The sequence below is a fragment of the Carettochelys insculpta genome, chromosome 2 (genome assembly GCF_033958435.1).
Source record: "Carettochelys insculpta isolate YL-2023 chromosome 2, ASM3395843v1, whole genome shotgun sequence".
NCBI lineage: Eukaryota > Metazoa > Chordata > Testudines > Carettochelyidae > Carettochelys > Carettochelys insculpta.
Window position 1 is genome coordinate 18,081,081 of NC_134138.1, and position 19,505 is coordinate 18,100,585.

Here is a 19,505-nt window from a genome sequence, read left to right on the forward strand (position 1 = left end):
GCTGAGTTGACCTGTGTTTTTAATGTAGGCCTGGCCCAAGACTGAGAAACTGGATGTGATTTTTGCAGTTGAAGTAACTGACTGGATTGAGCTATTTCGCAGGACACTTTGCCTTTTGGTGTCCTTCAAAAAAATCTTCAGAGACATTTAAAATGTCTAATAAGGCATTGGATAAATCGGATGTTATTAATTGCTGGAGATATTATTATAGCCTCCATCCAAGTCTTTTTAACAGCTTTGTCATCATCTGTGACAAGGGTACGCAGAAGAACAAAAGCTTTGATGGGTGCCTCCTATGGGACTCTGCATTTGTGGCCTGGGATAGCTCTAAAATGCTTAATTTGTAACAGAGGAAATCTTAAGAGTTGGCTCTGAGAATGATGGGGTTACTGTGACAGACTAGTGCTATAACAAGCTCTCAGAAGGAGAGTGACGGACATTTTTAGAACCGGAACTGTATGATGTAACCCTGTGAAATACTGTGGCGCTGACTTCAACAAACAACTCTGAAAGCTTCAGCTCCAGCTGGATGCATTCCAAAGGATGGTGGAAGTTGACAAGGTGTTCTTTGAAGCTGCTGCATATTGAGAAGTTCAAGCTCTGTGTGAGACTACAAAGAAACAGTTTTTGAAGAGCATATACTATAGAATTTAGTAAAGATGTCTTTCTAACTGCCCAGGGACATAGATTTTGACTACAATTTTTGAAAGGCTTTGATGTTAAAATCAGTCATCCTGGAAAATGTTATTGTTGGCACTGCAGCTCTACATATGCTTAGTAGCATTTTGAAAATAAGCTTCTGTATCAGATATATAGGTATTGATTTATAAATTTGTGTAAAGTGTATGAGTCTGTGTTTTGGGTACCAACAGCTGTGTATTTATAGGCACAGAAAGTTCTCTACGAGTCCCTGTCACTCAGTTTAATATAGTATTTACCTGCCAAAAACTACATTAGAAAAATATTCCCTTTGTGAAGCAGAGCAAAGCAAGAATGAAATGTTCATCAATGCCATTTTGAAACTTAAGCCTAAATTTAGATACTTAAATTTAATGGGAGCTGCAGGTACCCCACACCTCATAGAAATCAGATTAGTTAAGTTCCTAATTTTAGGCAGCCAAAACAAAAGAGCAGTCATGTAGCACTTCATTTTGTTAGTCTCTAAAGTGTTACATAGCTGCTGTTTTGTTTTATTAGAGTACAGACTAACATGGCTATCTCTCTGTGACTATTGAGGCCACTAGTTTTGATAATTTTGGGGGCATATGTTCTTCAGGGCTGGAAAAACAGATATGAGTACAACCATTTTGTGCCAATATTAGGGGATGTTTTTCCACTGTAATATCATTACTATTTCGTTCTGTCATCAATATAACATTGCTTTGAAAACAACAAGAAATCCTGTGGCAGCTTATAGGCTAACAGATATTTTGGAGCATAAGCTTTCATGGGCAAGCACTCACTTTGTCAGTGGGTCTTTGCCCACGAAAGCTTATGCTCCAAAATATCTATTAGTCTTTACAGTGCCACAGGACTTCTTGTTGTTTTTGAAGATACATACTAACTTGACTACCCCTCTGATTGCTTTGAAAGTAATTCCTGATAAGGTTGTTTTTTTTTTTAAATTATTTAGACTTCTAAAATAATTGCCTAACTAAATGCTGCAGACACGTTATCAGTACAGTGAGACAGGAAAAAGGTTCAGGGGTGTCATGCTGTTGATACATATTTTATTTTTTGTTTGAATATTATGTGTAACAGAGTATATGCTGAGCTTTGGGAATAAATTGAGATCCACCAGGTCATTTCACACAGGCCACTGAACAGCCACTAGATCTAAATACTCGTAGCACTGCATATGTTTTAAAAGCTCTAAACACAAACACTGAAAAGCAGGGGTTCTCAAACCTTTTCTGCTGTGTCCCTTTTGGAAAATATTTCAGGTAGTTACAACTCCCCTTGGAAAGTCTCTCTCTCCCTCTCTCTCTCCCCAGTATCACACAGTCTTTACTTGTGCACTGCTGCTGACATTGACATCACTTCCAGGCTCTTGCAATTAGCCTTCAATAGCTCTCCTTTTGTATTGTGATCGCCATTTTGAGCAACACGACAACAAGGAATCCAGAATTTGTAAAGGTGTAGTTATTTGTGGAATTTTATTAACAGTTACCATACTGTGAGGTTCCTCTGATTATTCTGTTTTTGAGATCAGGCACCTTCATTGCCAGCTTCCGGTATCTTAGTGAGCATTGGCTATGGAGGCCATTCAGTCCTCCCATCTTTCCCAGCCTTCGTTAGTTTCTAACTACCAGAAGTATATCACACTCAGACTGTATGCAGTATCCCTGCTGATTTCTTTTAGCATTTAGTAAATATTGTTTATCATTAGATTTTCAGTTAATTATTTTTTCTTAACTAGAAGAAGAAAGAAGAGCATGCCTGCACAGCAGGGAGATTGCTTGAATTCGCAAAGGTGGAAAGGCTGCCTCATATCCCTATCCATGGAGAAACTCTTCGGGACCAGTTCATTAAATCTGACAGTCAGGGCATTCTAGTAGAAAGGAAGAAACTGTCTAACGGATTCCTTTCTAGGATGAAACAGGAAGGATTCTCCATTTGGATACTTAACAACACCTGTAGCCTTCAGAGGCTGTTATCCACAATATCCTGGACAATTTGAAGCATTCCATTGTTCCTCTTGAAGCAAACAGGACGGCTGTTTGTTAAATTCAGTGCTCTTCTGGGTGCAATATTGGTGTTCTGTCTTTACAGACTCACACACTATTTTCATTTCCCGCAGTCAAAGGCTTCATTCAAGCTCACCTAGTAGTGCAGGGGTCGGCAACCAAAATAGCAAGAAGAGCTATGACATAAGTTACATATGCAAAAGAAACCAAAGATCAATAATGCTTATATAAGTAACACTTAAAAATGGTCAGTGTTTCTTACCTTCAAGCAGTTGAATAATAATAATAATGTATTTGTATTTAGAGTTGAATATTTATTTGGTGTCTAAAAACTATAAATCCTGTTTTTCTAATGAAATCTGCCATTATGACCCTTAGGGTTTAACAAAATCCTATTGAACTATAGTGGAAAGGTATGTATTAGCCAAGGCCTGCAGAATTAAGGCCACAGTGAGTTCTGTTTCTTCATCCTGGAAGGATGGATTGATCAAATGATGAAAAAATTGAATACTCCTGCTAACTGCCACTTTCATTTTCATGTGTGACTTGTACAAAAATGTATCACTTCCCAACTCTGTGAAGATCGTAACACTTTAATTTATTTAACATTTTCCCATATGATAGAAATCAAAACACTAAATCATTTCAGGATTAATGCCATGGGGTTTAAGAGTTATTTTATATTACTCCTTCATTATATTTCATTACCATAACATCGTTAGCTTTTCATAATGCTCAGTGAGATTCACATTTGAGTATTTTGGTTGTAACTTTGCTGGGAGCTGCCATATATTATTCACTGTGTAATGAGTTTAGTAATCACCCCAGTGAACTCATAATGTAATCTCCTTTGCTTTAAGGACAAAAAGAGTTATTCCTGTCCTGTATGTGAGAAGTCATTTTCTGAAGACAGGCTCATAAAATCACATATCAAGACAAATCACCCTGGTAAGACAAACCATAATAACATTTCTACAGATAGCGTAAAAGGGGAAGGCTGTTCTAGAGTAAGCAATATGAGCATCATTGCACTGTGGGGAAAAAATGCATTCCAATTCATTGTATTAGAACTTTAGTAGAGTTTACAGATCTTTTAGGGATTGGATTGTATACCTAAATACACTGGCTTATGGAGCAGGGACAGGGTAAAAGGGAATGTGGTGTGTTATTTATGGGCTTTATGCTGCAGCATACTGAGACTTCTGTCACTGTTTCAGAATAGCACTTAAGTATGTACATAACTTTAAACATCTGAATTGTCCCCTCAAAGTAAACACAACTATTTGTATGCATAAAAGCTACTGCTCGATTGGGTTCTGAGCCCTCCCCTCCTGGCAGTATCCAGTCCTCCTTGTCTGTTAAATGAAAATATATCTTTTCATGGAGACATTATTTTCCAATTCTGTGTGCTAGTTTCTATTCTACTCATACATCAGGGAATAATTATTATTCAATAATACCTATTGTTCAACCCAAAAAGGCCCCTGATAATACAAAAGATGAATAGCTGGCACATTTTAATTTAAACATTTTTAAAATACTGCTTAGTACCTAGTGTAGACAGTGCTTATCACCTTCTAAAAACAAGTTAGTTCGTCTTGGTCAAGCCTAGTGGCGGGTGGAACCAGCCACATTAAGCATCACTGGCTGAAAGACAGCCCAACAGGTCAGGTCACAGTCCAATGGAATCCTACCAATGGTAGTGACTACTGGATGCTAACTTTCAACAGTTAACCACTGTTAAGATTTCCCCCATCTCAAGAGTCGTACCAGCACCATGTGCACTGTATTACTGTTGTTAATTTTCATTGTGGATGGTACCCAGAAGCCTCCAATCAGAAATGGGAGCTAGATGTATTAAATGGGGTAAATATGTAAGTGAGGCATGGGGTAGGTAACATTTTCAAAAGCAGTCAAATCCCATTGAATGTCCATTTAACCCATTGTTCCAACACTCACAAAGTCACAGAAGGGGAAAAAAGGCGAAGACACATGAAGGGTGGCAAAAATGTGTGTATCAAAATGTTTACAAATTGTGCATTTGTTTTCTCAGGGGAAGAAGTATATAACATACATCAGTACAAGCCATCCTGATTACCTGAAAACACAGTCATTGTTTATTTTCTGAATTGTTTTGCTTGTGTCTGTGGTTGAGGTTGAGCTGGATATAAAGAGCTGGCCCAGTGTTGCATACTTAATAAAGAAAATTAAGGAAAGTTAAAAATCTTTTCAATCTTATTATATAAGGCCTATATATTTTTTTTCTTGGCTAAACAGGTATTCCATCAGAATTTTGCAAAAAAACATGGTATATTTAATAGAGGCACTTTAAAGGTCTATTAGAAAACATTTCTAAGATACAGATCTTTTGCAAGTTAATATACAAAAAAAGCCATTTGTAACTAGAGTTTTTAAAAAAATGCATAATACTGTTCTGTTTATCCCCTCTTTGTGGTCAGTAGGGATTATTATTATTTTTTGTCTCAATCATATTTCCATGAAAAACAAAATGACATTAGAGGGTGGTAAAGGTCCTGGTAGATAAAGTAACAAGTGCTAGAACTGCAATTGTGTTTTAAAATGCAGAGACAGGAGAATAAAGATGAAAAGCAAAGGATTTGAGTTTTAGAAGAACTTATCAAAAATTAATTCAAACCTAAACCATTTCTTATTTATCATAAAATGATATTTCTGACAGGTTCTCCCTGCCTCTGACTCTGATGTCAGCCAACCTGCTCTCAGTATTCATTCTTTTTCTTGTTCATTAAGTAGGACACCTGATACTTTTGTTTCTCCAGCCAGCAGGTCTGCTTGCCCCAAGATTCTGGAGTCTGATTGGTATCACTGAGGCTAGGATTCCATGTCAGATGTTTACCCTTCCTCTTCTCAGTGCTTACAATATATAGTCACAATAAGAGTCATATACAAATAGGCTACATCTGTACGAGAGAGTTTTGTCAACAAAACTGGGGCTTTGTTGACAAAACTTGCGGCGCTTCTGCACACAAAACGCGTTTTGTCAACAATCTGTTGACAGAACTTAGCACTTCTGCCAACAGTGTTCTGCGTCTCTGTAATGAGGAATAACATCTTTGTCAATTGTTTCTGTTGACAAAAAAGCTGTGTAAACACTCCAGGAGGCCCTCTGTCGACAGACAGGTCTTCTAGTTCACCGGGCAGCCATATTTGCTGACTTTCTTGTTGGCTGTTCTATCGGGACAATGGCCGGGCAGTATGGCCACGCTCTGTTGACAGAGCGGATTGCTCTTTCAATCCGCTTTTGAGCGTGGATGTGATCTGTCGACAGAAGTTTTGCCAGAAGATCTCTTTGGATGGTAACTTTTATCAACAGATCGCTGTAGTGTAGACATAGCCATAATGTTTAACCATTATAATTTAGTACCGTGTAACAAAAATTGTACTGAAAGTCCATAATTGAATAATTGGACCTTTTAAAGAACATTAGGTAATGTATTTAGCATGTGTGGTTAGGATTTTTATTTTTAAATAATAAAATAATAAAACCTAACTGGCTAAAACTATTTTGATATCTGTAGGATATAAAGCTTTTCAGTTTTCCCTTCTAAATGAAGGATCAGATTTTCAGAAGGGTTGAATGACTGCAACTTAAACTGAAGTGCAGAGAAGCTGTAGGTGCTCAGCACTTCTGGAAATTTCAAGTGAAACCTTTAACAAGTGTAGCAAAACTGCTATAAGTAATTGAAAAGTATAAATGTTTGGGATAAATGTTGCCTTGTTACTTAGTGATCTACAGAGAATGTTCATTGGTGGAAAATGACTTCTGACCCAGCTGCATGGGGACTCTAATTTGTCACTGAAGTAATAAGTCACTGCACAGAAATATACAGAGAATAAGTCAGTGCTTAATGTAGGAAAAAGCCATACGTTAAGTAGGCTGTTTTCACTGAGCTGGCCTTGTCTACGTGGATACCTTTTTTAAAATAAAGTACAAGTAAGACCAATCTAGATCTGCAGTATTTTATTTTATCTGTGCATGTCTGTCTGGAATGCCTTGTTTTCTTGCATATTTTTACAGAGGTCTCAATGAGCACCATCTCAGAGATTCTTGGCAGGAGAGTTCAGTTGAAAGGATTAATTGGAAAACGAGCTGTGAAATGTCCCTACTGTGATTTTTATTTTATGAAGAATGGTTCAGACCTTCAGCGTCATATTTGGGCTCATGAAGGTAATGCTGTTGAATTTCAAACTTTAATCCATATTTATTTATTTTACATTCCTTGCTTATATGGGCCCTAAATATAGTAAATAATAAATTGAAAGCAAATGACATTTTAATCCTGTTCATGTTTGTCTAAGTATTCTGTAGACAAGCTAGTAATGTGGGAGAATTTAAAGTTTTCTACTTTCTCAGTAAAGTTTTTCTATTTGAGGTCATAGTAAAGGTTCATTAAATCAGTTACTTGAGTTTTGTTTCCTACAGAACTACATCTTGTGATTCCCAGTGTCAATAATCAAGTAATGAGTAAGACAAACTTGTTTTTGTTCCATCTTTATTTAAGGATGAATCAAATGCATAAATCTAGAAAGTGTTGCCTGCTAAAATAAATCTGAATCAGGAGGGGCTAACAAAATTCATATACTGGTTAAAATAAAGCAAATGTTTTGGAGTAATTCCTCACATGTAAATCCACTCCATTCACATGGCTGCAAATACACGAAATTGAAATGTATTAATAAAACATTTGAAATCCATTTGCATTTGTGAATGTTAACTACATAAGTTAATGAGTAAGATGAAGAGTACGTTAGATGACTACAGTTGTGGCAACAATGTTCAGCAGTTTAGAAATAAACAAGTTACAAATTTTAGGACTGTAGCTAGAGCTGTGTGTAGAGGAAGCTGGCTCTTCTGCAGGCTGATAGCTTCATTGGCTAAGGCTGTGTCTACACTACAAAAATAACTTCAAAGTTTCTTACTTTGAAGTACAACTTCAAAGTAAGAAACTTCAAAGTTGAGCATCTACACACACCCCTATGTCAAAGTTAAACTTTGAAGTAGGGTACTACTCCATTGCTGGGAATGGAGTCAGGACTACGAAGTTGGGCTCCCTATTTCGAATTAAGGGCAATGTGTGTAGATTCTCTGCTTGCTACTTTGAAGTATCGCCTAACTTTAAAGTTAACTTCAAAGTTAGTTCACAGTGTAGACGCACCCTAAATGGAGGATGGCAGCCATTGTGTGCTTTTAGTGTTTTGTGTTCCTTAATAAATCCTGTTTCAGTGTCAAATTGCGGCCCAGATGCAGAATGTTATTTCCATGCTGTCTTAATTCCTTTCTGCAGAAAGGATATAATGGACTAAGTACAAACCACCTATGTATTGGTACCCAAACACTAGGCTCATAACTGTATTTCAGGCATTTCTACTAGCACTGTAGGTCCCCATCCCTACCTCAATGATAAGCCAATATGCATGGTTCCTGTGACCTACAGTTCCTATCTTTCATCAGCATAGTATACTTTAACCCACACAAGCTTTGTCTGCAAGGAGGTTGGAAATTGCCCACCTTAAGGTATGGCAAAGAGGGTGTTTGGGTGAAATCCACCTTGAAACAAGTGAGCAGGAAATAAGGCTCCAGGCCAAAACATTCAAACTGTTATGCTTTTGTATTAGGCACCTGAATCCACACACAAGTACATAAATAAGTGGTATAAATTTCAGAGGTGCTGAGCACACAGTACTTCCAGTTGTCGATAGATGTTTTCTGAAAATCAGGCAACTTGTTAAATGTATTTAATCTAAGTATTTAAATTCCTAAATGCAGGCACCCACTTTTGAAAACGTTAACCTTATTACCTGTGTTGCATAAACAGTTGGAACAATTTTGCTCTTCATTAATCGCCCTTTCTCTCCCCCATGAGCCAAAACACATGGTTTAGAAATGTTATGACACACGTTATGTCATGTTTCGTTTAACTTTGTTGGTAGGTGTGAAACCATTCAAATGTTCACTTTGTGAATATGCCACTCGCAGCAAGAGTAATCTGAAAGCTCATATGAACCGTCACAGCACTGAGAAAACACACCTGTGTGATATGTGTGGGAAAAAGTTCAAATCAAAAGGCACTTTGAAGAGTCATAAGCTCCTTCACACTGCTGATGGTGAGTGAATGCCTGACAGATTTAAGCTTATGAATTTGCTGCTAGATATTATTTAAATTAGTGACAATACAGGTTTTATGTGGTCAGTGCGCCTGCACAGATACAGATTTTCTTTATTCACGAGAAAAAAATGTAGGTATGGCGCATCCACAGTTCAGGGCAACAGCACCTGTATTTTCGCTCCATAATTCCTTAAGGGCACCCAATCTAGGCTCCTAGTTCTCAGTCTCTCTTGAGCACAGACCTCCATTTCTATCCTTAATGACTGAGGGTTTTCCAGGCTGCATGGTTCCCATCCCATGCTGTGACTGAGGGCACATCTACACTACAGGGACTTGCACTGGGGTATTACAGTGTTGAGGCACGTCCTCAGGGTGGCAGATTGAGGATCTCCAGGGGTTACACCGAATAATACAGAATAAGGTGCCGTGAACCAATAGTACCTAGGAGAAGGAAACTCTGATTCCCAAACAGGGCAGATTGAGCTTGCTGAGCCTTTTAAGGTTCATCAGTGTAGGAGAAGGTAATGCTAATCTCAAAACTGCACTCTCTTCCTCCAGTGTACACGTCACAGTTCTTGTGCCCATGTGCAATGGTCGGTGTGAGGAGAGTGGTGTTGGAACTCACAAGCCAGCCTCACTTAAATTCATTCATATGTGAAAGTGTGTCTCTTGATGCTAAAGATTTACCTCTTAATGAAAGTTGTACAGTAATGGACAAGTTATGTCGGATGCAGGTGGAGGATACCACTGGAATCCTTTAGTCACAAACCTGCACAAAGGTGGCCCAGGTGTGATGGTCATCTGTCTTGCTGAACTGGAACAACAGCAGCTCATGTAGCCTGCCTACATGTCAAAGCAGCCCCATTTAGGGACAGCGGTGCTCTCTTTGAAAGAAGAAGGGGAGAGAAAACAATTCCTAGATGCAGCCTGTTCCAACTGCTTCCTGTCAGCTAGCCTCGACTGACTAGATGTCCAATTTTTGCAGTCACAAGGGAAAACAATAGCTAAACAGAAGCTGTGCTTTGCATCCTGGAATGTACACATGCTTCTGGATCATGATGATCACAATGAATGCAGGAGAGGAATCATTGTCAGAGAACTTGCACATTATAAAATTGATTTTGCAGTTTTAGGTGAAACACATGTTTCTGGTATCAGCTAGTTCACAGAGGTTGGAGCAGGCTACACTCATCCCTCGCTGTACGAGCTCAATTGGTTCCCAACTTTTTGCTCATAGGCAAAAACTCGTAAGAGGGACATGAAATTCTCATTAAAATACAGGTAAAAGTCTCTGATTGGTTCCAAGTTCATCTAACTCGGCAAAGGAGTGGCAGCAGGTGGTGTGCTGTTTTCGAAAGGTAAGTAAACCTTGGATTTGGAGGTCAGAAAAGGTTAAAGACTGGGGGCAGTTTGGGGCCATGAGTGGGAGGAGGTTTAAAACCTGGCATCAGGTTGGGTCCATGGGGCTGGTGGGGTGTTCAGGCTGATGAAGGTTGGGTGTGTGGTCTGTTGGGGGGTGGTCAGGCTGCGGCGGGTTAGGTCTACTGGGCAGGCAGGGGGTCAGGCTGATGCGGGGCTGGTGGGGGGTTAAGGCTGATGTGGGTTGGGGCTGTGGGGCTGGCCTGCGGGGCCGGCGCAGGGGGTCAGGCTGCTGTACAGCCAGTCTGCGGGGCTGGAGGCGGGGGGGTAAGTCTGCCGTGGGACCAGTGGGGAGGTTAAGGCTGCCGCAGGGCTGGAGGGGGTTTTAAGGCTGTCACGGTGCCAGTGTGGGGTGGGGGGTGAGTCTGCTGTGGGGTCAGCAGGGAGGTTAAGTCTGCTATGGGGCTGGTGGGGAGGTTAAGTCTGCTGCGGGGCTGGTCTGTGGGGCCAGTGCAGGGGGTCAGGCTGCTCTGGGGCCAGCAGAGGTGGGGCATCAGGTTGCTGTGGGACCAGTCTGCAGGGCCGGCACAGGGCTTAAGGCTGCCACAGGTTGGGGCCTCAGGGCCAGCGTCAGGGGTCAAGCTGCTGTGGGGCTAGGAGGGGATCAGGCTGTCGTGGGTTAGGGCTGCAGGGTTGGGGAGGGTGTCAGGCTGTCACGGGTAGGAGCCACGGGGCTGGTGGGGGAGTTAGACTAGGGCAGGTTGGAGCCGCAGGGAGGGGATTAGTCTCGTATTAGCGGGTCGGGGGGAGAAGAGTTCAATCGTTGAGTGAACTAAGGTAGGTATACGTGTCCCTCGTTTAAGTGAGTACTCATCAGTGAAGTACTCATTTAATGAGGGATGAGTGTATTCATATTGCTTCATGGACTACCCTGAGCATTATACAAGGCAAGCAGGAGTTTGTTTCACCATCAGGACATCACTAGTCCCCCAGCTTGATTCCAAGCCATATGCCATCAATCCTTGCCTTATGACTACAGAGCTTAGACTGAGACAGGAACAATGCCTTATACTTATTAGTGCATATGCACTCACTTTGACTGCTGGTGGTTTAAAGGAGGCTTTCTACGCTAGCCTCAATTCAGTGATCTGTGCAGTACCTTTCATGACTGTGCATGTTGTGTATGAACAAGGTCCACGAGACCAATCAAGTGATCAGGATTGGGTCAATAAATTTGCTACCAAAAGAAAATTACAGCTTACACACATCCTATCAGTTGGAACATGGGATGTCTGAACACTGTGGGTGACTGGAAAATTAGAGCTACTTGGGAAGGAGATGGCGAGACACTGATGCAATATACTTGGACTGCTAGAGGTGTGCTGGACGGCATCGGGAGAGAGGTGCAATTGTGAAGTCATTTGGTCAGCGAACAAAACAAAGCATGAGGAAGGAGTTGTATTCCTTCTTAGCAAAAGATCTAGAAAAGCATTGTTAGGGTACAAACTGGTGAGTGCAAGAACGATGGTAGCGAGATTCGAAGCAAAACTGTTCAACATCTCTAAGGAGTTCACAATTCTAAGGAAGGGTAGAAGGGAAAACAGCAAAATAAAGATAATGGATTTCAGGAGGGCAGATTTTGGTAAACTCAGAGAGCTGGTAGGTGAGGTCCCATGGGAAACAAAACTGAGGGGGAAAACAGCTGAGGAGGGTTGGCAACTTTTCAAAGGGACATTATTAAGGGCCCAAAAGCAAGCTATCCCTCTGCGTCGGAAAGATAGAAAATATGTCAAAAGACCGCCTTGGCTTAACCAGGAGATCTTGCATGATCTCAAAATAAAAAAGGAATCGTATAAAAATGGGAACAAGGACAAATTACAAAGGATGAAGGTAGGCAAACAACACAAAAATGCAGGAGCAAGATTAGAAGGGCTAAGGCACAAAATGAGCTCAAACTAGCTACAGGCATAAAGGGAAACAAGAAGGCTTTTTATAAACATATTAGAAACAAGAGGAAGATCAGGGACAGGGTAGGGCCATTGCTCAGTGAGGAGGGAGAAACAGTAACAGGGAACTTGGAAATGGCAGAGATGCTTAATGACTTCTTTGTTTTAGTCTTCACTAACAAGTCTAATGAATGAATACCCAACATAGTGAATGCTAGTGGGAAAGGGGTAAGGTTAGAAGACAAAATAAAAAAAGAACAAGTTAAAAATCACTTAGGAAAATTAGATGTCTGCAAGTCACCAGGGACTGATGAAATGCACCCTAGAATATTCAAGGAGCAGATAGAGGAGATATCTGAGCCTTTACCTATCATCTTTGGAAAATCATGGGAGACAGGAGAGATTCCAGAAGACTGGAAAAGGGCAAATATAGTGCCCATCTATAAAAAGAGGAACAAGAATAGCCCACAAAACTACAGGCCAGTCAGCTTAACTTCAGTGCCAGGAAAGATAATGGAACAGGTAATTAAAGAAATCATCTGCAAGCACTTGGAAGGTGGTAAAGTGATAGGGAACAGCCAGCATAGATTTCTAAAGAACAAATCATGTCAAACTAATCTGATAGCTTTCTTTGGTAGGATAATGAGCCTTGTGAGTAGGGGAGAAGTGGTAGATGTGGTATACCTAGACTTTAGTAAAGCATTTGCTACGGTCTCGCATGATATTCTTATAAAAAAAACTAGGCAAATACAGTTTAGATGAGGCTACTATAAGGTGGGTGCATAACTGGCTGGATGACCGTACCCAGAGAGTAGTTCTTAATAGTTCTCAATCCTGCTGGAAAAGTGTAACAAGCAGGGTTCCGCAGGGGTCTGTGTTAGGACCGGTTCTGTTCAATATCTTCATCAATGATTTAGACACTAGCATAGAAAGTACGCTTATTAAGTTTGCAGATGCTCCCAAGCTGGGAGGGGTTGCAATGGCTTTGGAGGATAGGGTCATAATTCAAAATGATTTGGAGAAATGATCTAAGGTAAACAGGATGATGTTTAATAAGGACAAATGCAAAGTGCTCCACTTGGGAAGGAACAATCAGTTTCACACAAACAAAATGGGGAGAGACTGTCTAGGAATGACTACAGCAGAAAGGGATCTAGGGGTTATAGTGGACCACAAGCTAAATATGAGTCAACAGTGTGATGCTGTTGTAAAAAAATCAAACATGATTCTGAGATGCATTAACAGGTGTGTTGTGAACAAGACACAAGAAGTCATTCTTCCACTGTACTCTGCGCTGGTTAGTCGTCAGCTGGAGTATTGTGTCCAGTTCTGGGCACCGCAGTTCAAGAAAGATATGGAGAAATTAGAGACAGTCCAGAAAAGAGCGACAAGAATGATTATGTATAGGTCCAGACTGTTATTTCTACCCTCAGGAGGAGTCCACGTGGAGTTATTCTTCTTGTACTGCTGGGAGGGTGTCTGTGTAACGGTAAATGAGATCTGTTGATCAACGGCTCAGTCCAAGCACACTAGAAGGAAGATAACAGCAACGAAGGGTCCTGTGGCACCTTATAGACTAACAGAAAAGTTTTGAGCATGAGCTTTTGTGAGCAAAGACTCACTTCATCAGATGCTGGTCATGGAAATCTGCAGGGCCAGAGCAATAAGCCAGAGCAAGGCTGGGGATAACAAGGTTAGCTCAGTCAGGAAGGATGAGGCTTACTACCAGCAGTTGATCTGGAGGTGTGAACACCAAGGGAGGGGAAGCTGCTTTTGTATTTAGCCAGCCATTCACAGTCTTTGTTTAATCCTGAGCTGAAGGTGTCGAATTTGCAGATGAATTGTAGCTCAGCAATTTCTCTGTGGAGTCTGGTCTTGAAATTTTTTTGCTGTAGGATAGCTACTTTTAAGTCTGCTACTGTGTAGCCCAGGAGATTGAAGTGCTCTCCTAGGGGGTTTTGTATATTGCCATTTCTGATATCTGATTTGTGTGCGTTTATTCTTTTACGTAGAGACTGTCCAGTTTGTCCAGTGTATATAGCAGAGGGGCATTGCTGGCACATGATGGCGTAAATTATATTGGTAGATGTGCAGCTGAATGAACCCACGATGGTGTGGCTGATCTGGTTAGGTCCTGTAATGGTGTTGCTGGTGTAGATATGTGGGCAGGGCTGGCAAAGAGGTTTGTTGCATGGATGGGTCCCTGAGTGACTGTGGTGCGGTGTATAGTTGCTGGTTAGGATTTGCTTCAGGTTGGCAGGTTGTCTGTGGGCAAGGACTGGTCTGCCTCCCAAGGCCTGTGAAAGTGGGGGATCATTGTCCAGGATGGGTTGTAAATCCCTGATGATACGCTGTAGAGGTTTTAGCTGAGGACTGTAGGTGATGGCTAGTGGTGTTCTGTTGGTTTCTCTCTTGGGCTTGTCCTGTAGTAAGAGGCTTCGTGGCACACGTCTGGCTCTGTTGATCTGTTTTTTCACTTCCTCAGATGGGTATTGCAGTTTCAAGAATGCTTGGTAGAGATCCTGTAGGTGTTTGTCTCTGTCGGAGGGGTTGGAGCAAATGCGGTTGTATCTTAGTGCTTGGCTGTAGACAATGGACCATGTGGTGTGTCTGGGATGGAAGCTGGAGGCATGAAGGTAGGCATAGCGGCCAGTGGGTTTATGGTACGGGGTGGTATTGATGTGGCCATCGCGTATTAGCACCGTGGTGTCCAGGAAGTGGATCTCCTGTGTAGACTGTTCCAGGCTGAGGTTGATGTTGGGGTGAAAGTTGTTGAAGTCCCGGTGGAATTCCTTCAGAGTCTCCTTCCCATGGGTCCAGATGATGAAGATGTCATCAATGTAGCATAAGTAGAGACAGGGTGTTAGTGGACGAGAGCTAAGGAAGCGCTGTTCCAGGTCAGCCATGAAAATATTGGCATATTGAGGGGCCATGTGGGTACCCATAGCTTTGCCGCTGATTTGAAGGTATATATCGTCGCCAAATCTGAAATAGTTGTATGTGAGGATAAAGTTACAGAGCTCAGCCATCAGATGTGCTGTAGCATCATCGGGGATACTGTTCCGGACAGCATTTATTCCATCTTTGTGTGGGGTGTTGGTATAGACAGCCTCTACATCCATAGTGGCTAGGATAGTGTTTTCTGGTAGGTCATCAATGTATTGCAGTTTTCTCAGGAAGTCAGTGGTGTCTTGGAGATAGCTGGGAGTGCTGGTGGCATAGGGTCTGAGGAGAGAGTCCACATAACCAGACAGTCCTTCAGTGAAGTGCCAATGCCCGAGATGATGGGGCGTCCAGGATTTCCAGGTTTTTGGATCTTGGGTAGTAGGTAGAATAGCCCCGGACGCAGCTCTAGAGGTGTGTTGGTATAAATCTGTTCTTGTGCTTGTGTAGGGAGTGTCCTGAGTAGATGACGTAGTTTCTTAGTGTATTCCTCAGTGGGATCTGAGGAAAGTACCCTGCAAAATCTGGTATTGGAGAGTTGTCTGGAAGCCTCCTTCTGGTAGTCAGACCTGTTCATGATGGCAGTAGCTCCTCCTTTATCTGCCTCTTTGATTATAATGTCAGAGTTGTTTCTGAGGCTGTGGATGGCATTGCGTTCCGCACGACTGAGGTTGTGAGGCAAACGATGCTGTTTCTCCACAATTTCTGCCTGTGCGAATTGGCGGAAGCATTCTATGTATAGGTCCAGACTGTTATTTCTACCCTCAGGAGGAGTCCACGTGGAGTTATTCTTCTTGTGCTGCTGGGAGGGTGTCTGTGTAACGGTGTGCTGGTCCGTGTTGTGTTGAAAGTATTCTTTCAGTCTGAGACGGCGAAAGTAGGCTTCCAGATCACCGCAGAACTGTATTATGTTTGTGCGGGTGGTGGGGCAAAAAGAGAGTACCCGAGAAGAAGCAGACTCTTCTGCTGAGCTGAGTGTGTAGAGGAAGATAGACTCTGCCATGGTCAATTTTTCAGAGTTTGATTTAGCATGCATAGTGGGGGCACACTAAATTAAATTCACAAGGCACCCATATCAAACGCAGTACTCCTGCTCCCCATTAGGAGTAAGGGAAGTAGATGGGAGTACAGGCTCCTGCTGACTTTCCTTAATGGAGGTGGTACAGAAGCCTGAATCAAGGTATGTCAGCCATAGCTATCTAATTAACATAGGTGAAATTCTGTACTGTGCCTTAATTTGACCTTCCCCTGTAGTGCAGTCTTGCCCATAATCAGCAAGCCTGACTGTCCAACAGGCCGGTTTGTGTGCTTTGCTTTTCCTCCTGAGTCTATAAACAAAGTAATTTCCAACAGTTATCGTTACCACAGAGCTCTTTCTAAGGTAGTACATGTATTCTTAAGGTGAAAAGGCTTCCATAGATCATCTGGCTGTAACCTCAAGCCAGTTTTTCAAAATCCACAACATAGTTCCCTTGTTGTTGCTAATTCATTACTGTCTGAAATTCAGAACCAGACTCACCATGAATGAAGACTCACCATTCTTTCCATTTTAAAGCCTTTTGGTCATGGCCTCGTGTAACAGGTGCTGAGCAGACCAAGGCCCACTCCTCATGGCTCAGTTTCAAAAGGCTGGGTTTTTACCTGACCAGCTATGAGTAATTTGCATGCACCTTCCCCTACATATTTGCCAGAAAAAACACTCAGCACTTTTTGTTCCAAAGGTCCATTTTTGCCTGGCCCATTGTTCAATATAGTCCTCTGAATTCCCTGGTCTCACATCTCTGGCATGTCTCCCTTTGAGACTCGCATAAATCCTGGCCCATAAAATGTATTCATTTAATACAATAGATCCTAAAGTACTTAAACTTAATTCATTTAAATCTCCCAAGGTTACATTAGGAAATTGCCATATTTGTTGTATGGAGCCATTGAAGATGTCACATGATTAATATGCATAAATGGAGAGACAGCTGACTACCAAAGATTTGGTAGTTTAACAAATGGAAGAATTGGAGGATCAGGAGCATAACCTTTTCCTTATGTGAAGATACAGTCAGTGTGTTGCATTTGCCATACATAGCAGTCAGTGCTTAGGCAGTGCGTTGTTGGGTGGTACGTAAGAACTTGACACTCTTCATATTTGAGTCTTCAGTCTGATTAAAGTTTTCAGATGTGAAGAATATTATCTCATAATGTTTGAGAAAATATACACAAAATATAAAAAGGAAGACAAATGTTTGAAATGAGATATTTAATTTTTAAAAATTACATTAAATTATTTGTTTTGGGATTTTCAAACACAACTCAGTGATTTAGGACCATAGGTCATTCTTACTATGTATCTAGTAGTCAGTGTATATTAGTATGTTACTGGTGTGATATTGTCATATATGATTCCATTCTTTGTTGTGTTATAATGCACTTGAAAATCCTTAATTTAGCATCACTCCCTCTCTGTTACTATTCTTAATCTGGGTATCTCTGATCTGGGAAAATACAGTTTGGACCCCCACATAGCTGGAGTGCCACATTGATAATAAAAAGAAAGTAAGTTTGAATACAGTGCAACAAAAAGTATATATACACACACACTAAACTGTCTGGCACAAATGTAAACATGAGACATGGCAGTGCACTGTACTGCACAATTAGAAGGTTTTCTGCTTAATTACCTACATATGATAACACAGTACAAGCTTGATTATCCAGCATTCTCAGGAAGTAGGGGTTGCTGGGTAAAGAAATGTTCTGGTTAGTCAAGCAGTGGCCTCGCTGCCACCAGCCAATGCCAGTTAACTGAATTTACCAGTTATCCATGTTCCAGATAATACAGCTTTTACTGTAAAAAAAAAAAAAACAATTTAAATACAGCACATAAGGATTTATCTCATGACATGTTCTACATGTACCGTACTCTGTAATGGTTTGTACATACAATATCTTTAGTAGTAGACTTTGTATATCCTTCCTTATAGCAAACACTAAAGGTCCAGGAAATTACATAATCCAGTGTAGACTAGTTCCCAAAATTGCCAGATTAAAGAGGTGCAGGTGCATCAGTTTTATTTCTAATATATATTTAACATACTAGAGCTGCATCTACATGTGCACGCTACTTCGAAGTAGTGGCGCCAACTTTGAAATAGCGCCCGTCACAGCTACACGTGTTGGGCACTATTTCGAAGTTAACTTCGATGTTAGACTGTGAGACGTCGAAGTCGCTAACCCCATGAGGGGATGGGAATAGCGCCCTACTTCAGCGTTCAACATCGAAGTAGGGAAAGTGTAGACGATCCGCGTCCTGTGACATCGAAATAGCGGGGTCCTCCATGGCAGCCATCAGCTGAGGGGTTGAGAGACGGTCTCTCAGCAGCCCCTGCGGGGCTGTATGGTCACTGTGTGCAGCAGCCGTTAGCCCAGGGCTTCTGGCTGCTGCTGCTGCAGCTGGGGATCCATGCTGCATGCACAGGGTCTGCAACTAGTTGTTGGCTCTGTGTGTCTTGTGCTGTTTAGTGAAAGTGTGTCTGGAAGGGGCCCTTTAAGGGAGCGGCTTGCTGTTGAGTCCACCCTGTGACCCTGTCTGCAGCTGTTCCTGGCACCCTTATTTCGATGTGTGCTACTTTGGCGTTTAGACGTTCCCTCGCAGCGCCTATTTCGATGTGGTGCTGCCCAACGTCGACACTGAATGTCGACGTTGCCAGCCCTGGCGGACGTGTAAACGCTATTCATTGAAATAGCTTATTTCGATGTCGCTACATCGAAATAAGCTATTTCGATGTAGCGTGCACGTGTAGACGTAGCCTAGCATTGTTATCTAATGCTAATACTCTTTTGCAATCTGCCTTTTCATCATATTTTTTAATTTATTTTGAAATTAGGTTTTCATTTCACTGTATACTTTACAATGGAGTATTTATATTTAAAACTGTATAACCCAGTATCCCAATGAAATCAAAGTAAGAAGATGAAAACAAAAATGTGATTATTGTAATGTTCACTACAATCACTAAATCATTCCCGACTGCTGTTTTCCTTTTTAAAGAAATCAGTCACTGTGCTTTCCCGCAGCTCTAAGGTAAATGGATTCAGAGGACCTAATTTTAAAGCTCGATCTAAATGCAAGCCAAGTCCAGCCCATCTCATTTACCAAATCATTTTAGAACTGATCTGACCCAAACCTGCGACTTCTCCCCAAACATGGGTCAGTGCCACTGCCTCAGTCTGAGGCTCATCTTGGCAGGGCGCTAAGCCTGTGATGCATCTCTAGCTGCCTCCTGCCTTTGGCATCGGGGCAGTAGTGGTTGCATGGTAGATTCCTGCCAGCCATTGCCACTGCCTCTGCTTCTGCCTCACTGAGCTATGTGCACTGCAGTGAGAGGTGCTGTCACTCATCCGCACATTCATTTCACAGCAGTTAGTATGTG

General features: G+C 41.6%; 1 protein-coding gene across 2 annotated transcripts in view; it reads left to right on the forward strand.

Annotated features, from left to right (window-relative positions):
• Window positions 1-19,505, forward strand: part of ZFAT (zinc finger and AT-hook domain containing) — a 188,457-nt gene that overhangs the window by 120,059 nt on the left and 48,893 nt on the right. For both annotated transcript variants that reach the window (XR_012644333.1, XM_074986624.1), the window contains exons 8-10: window positions 3,548-3,635; window positions 6,745-6,894; window positions 8,658-8,831. Coding sequence is in view for 1 of the 2 variants with exons in the window: in XM_074986624.1 (XP_074842725.1) it covers window positions 3,548-3,635; window positions 6,745-6,894; window positions 8,658-8,831 (412 nt within the window). In the remaining variant the exon portion in view is untranslated. The remainder of the gene's footprint in view (window positions 1-3,547; window positions 3,636-6,744; window positions 6,895-8,657; window positions 8,832-19,505) is intronic.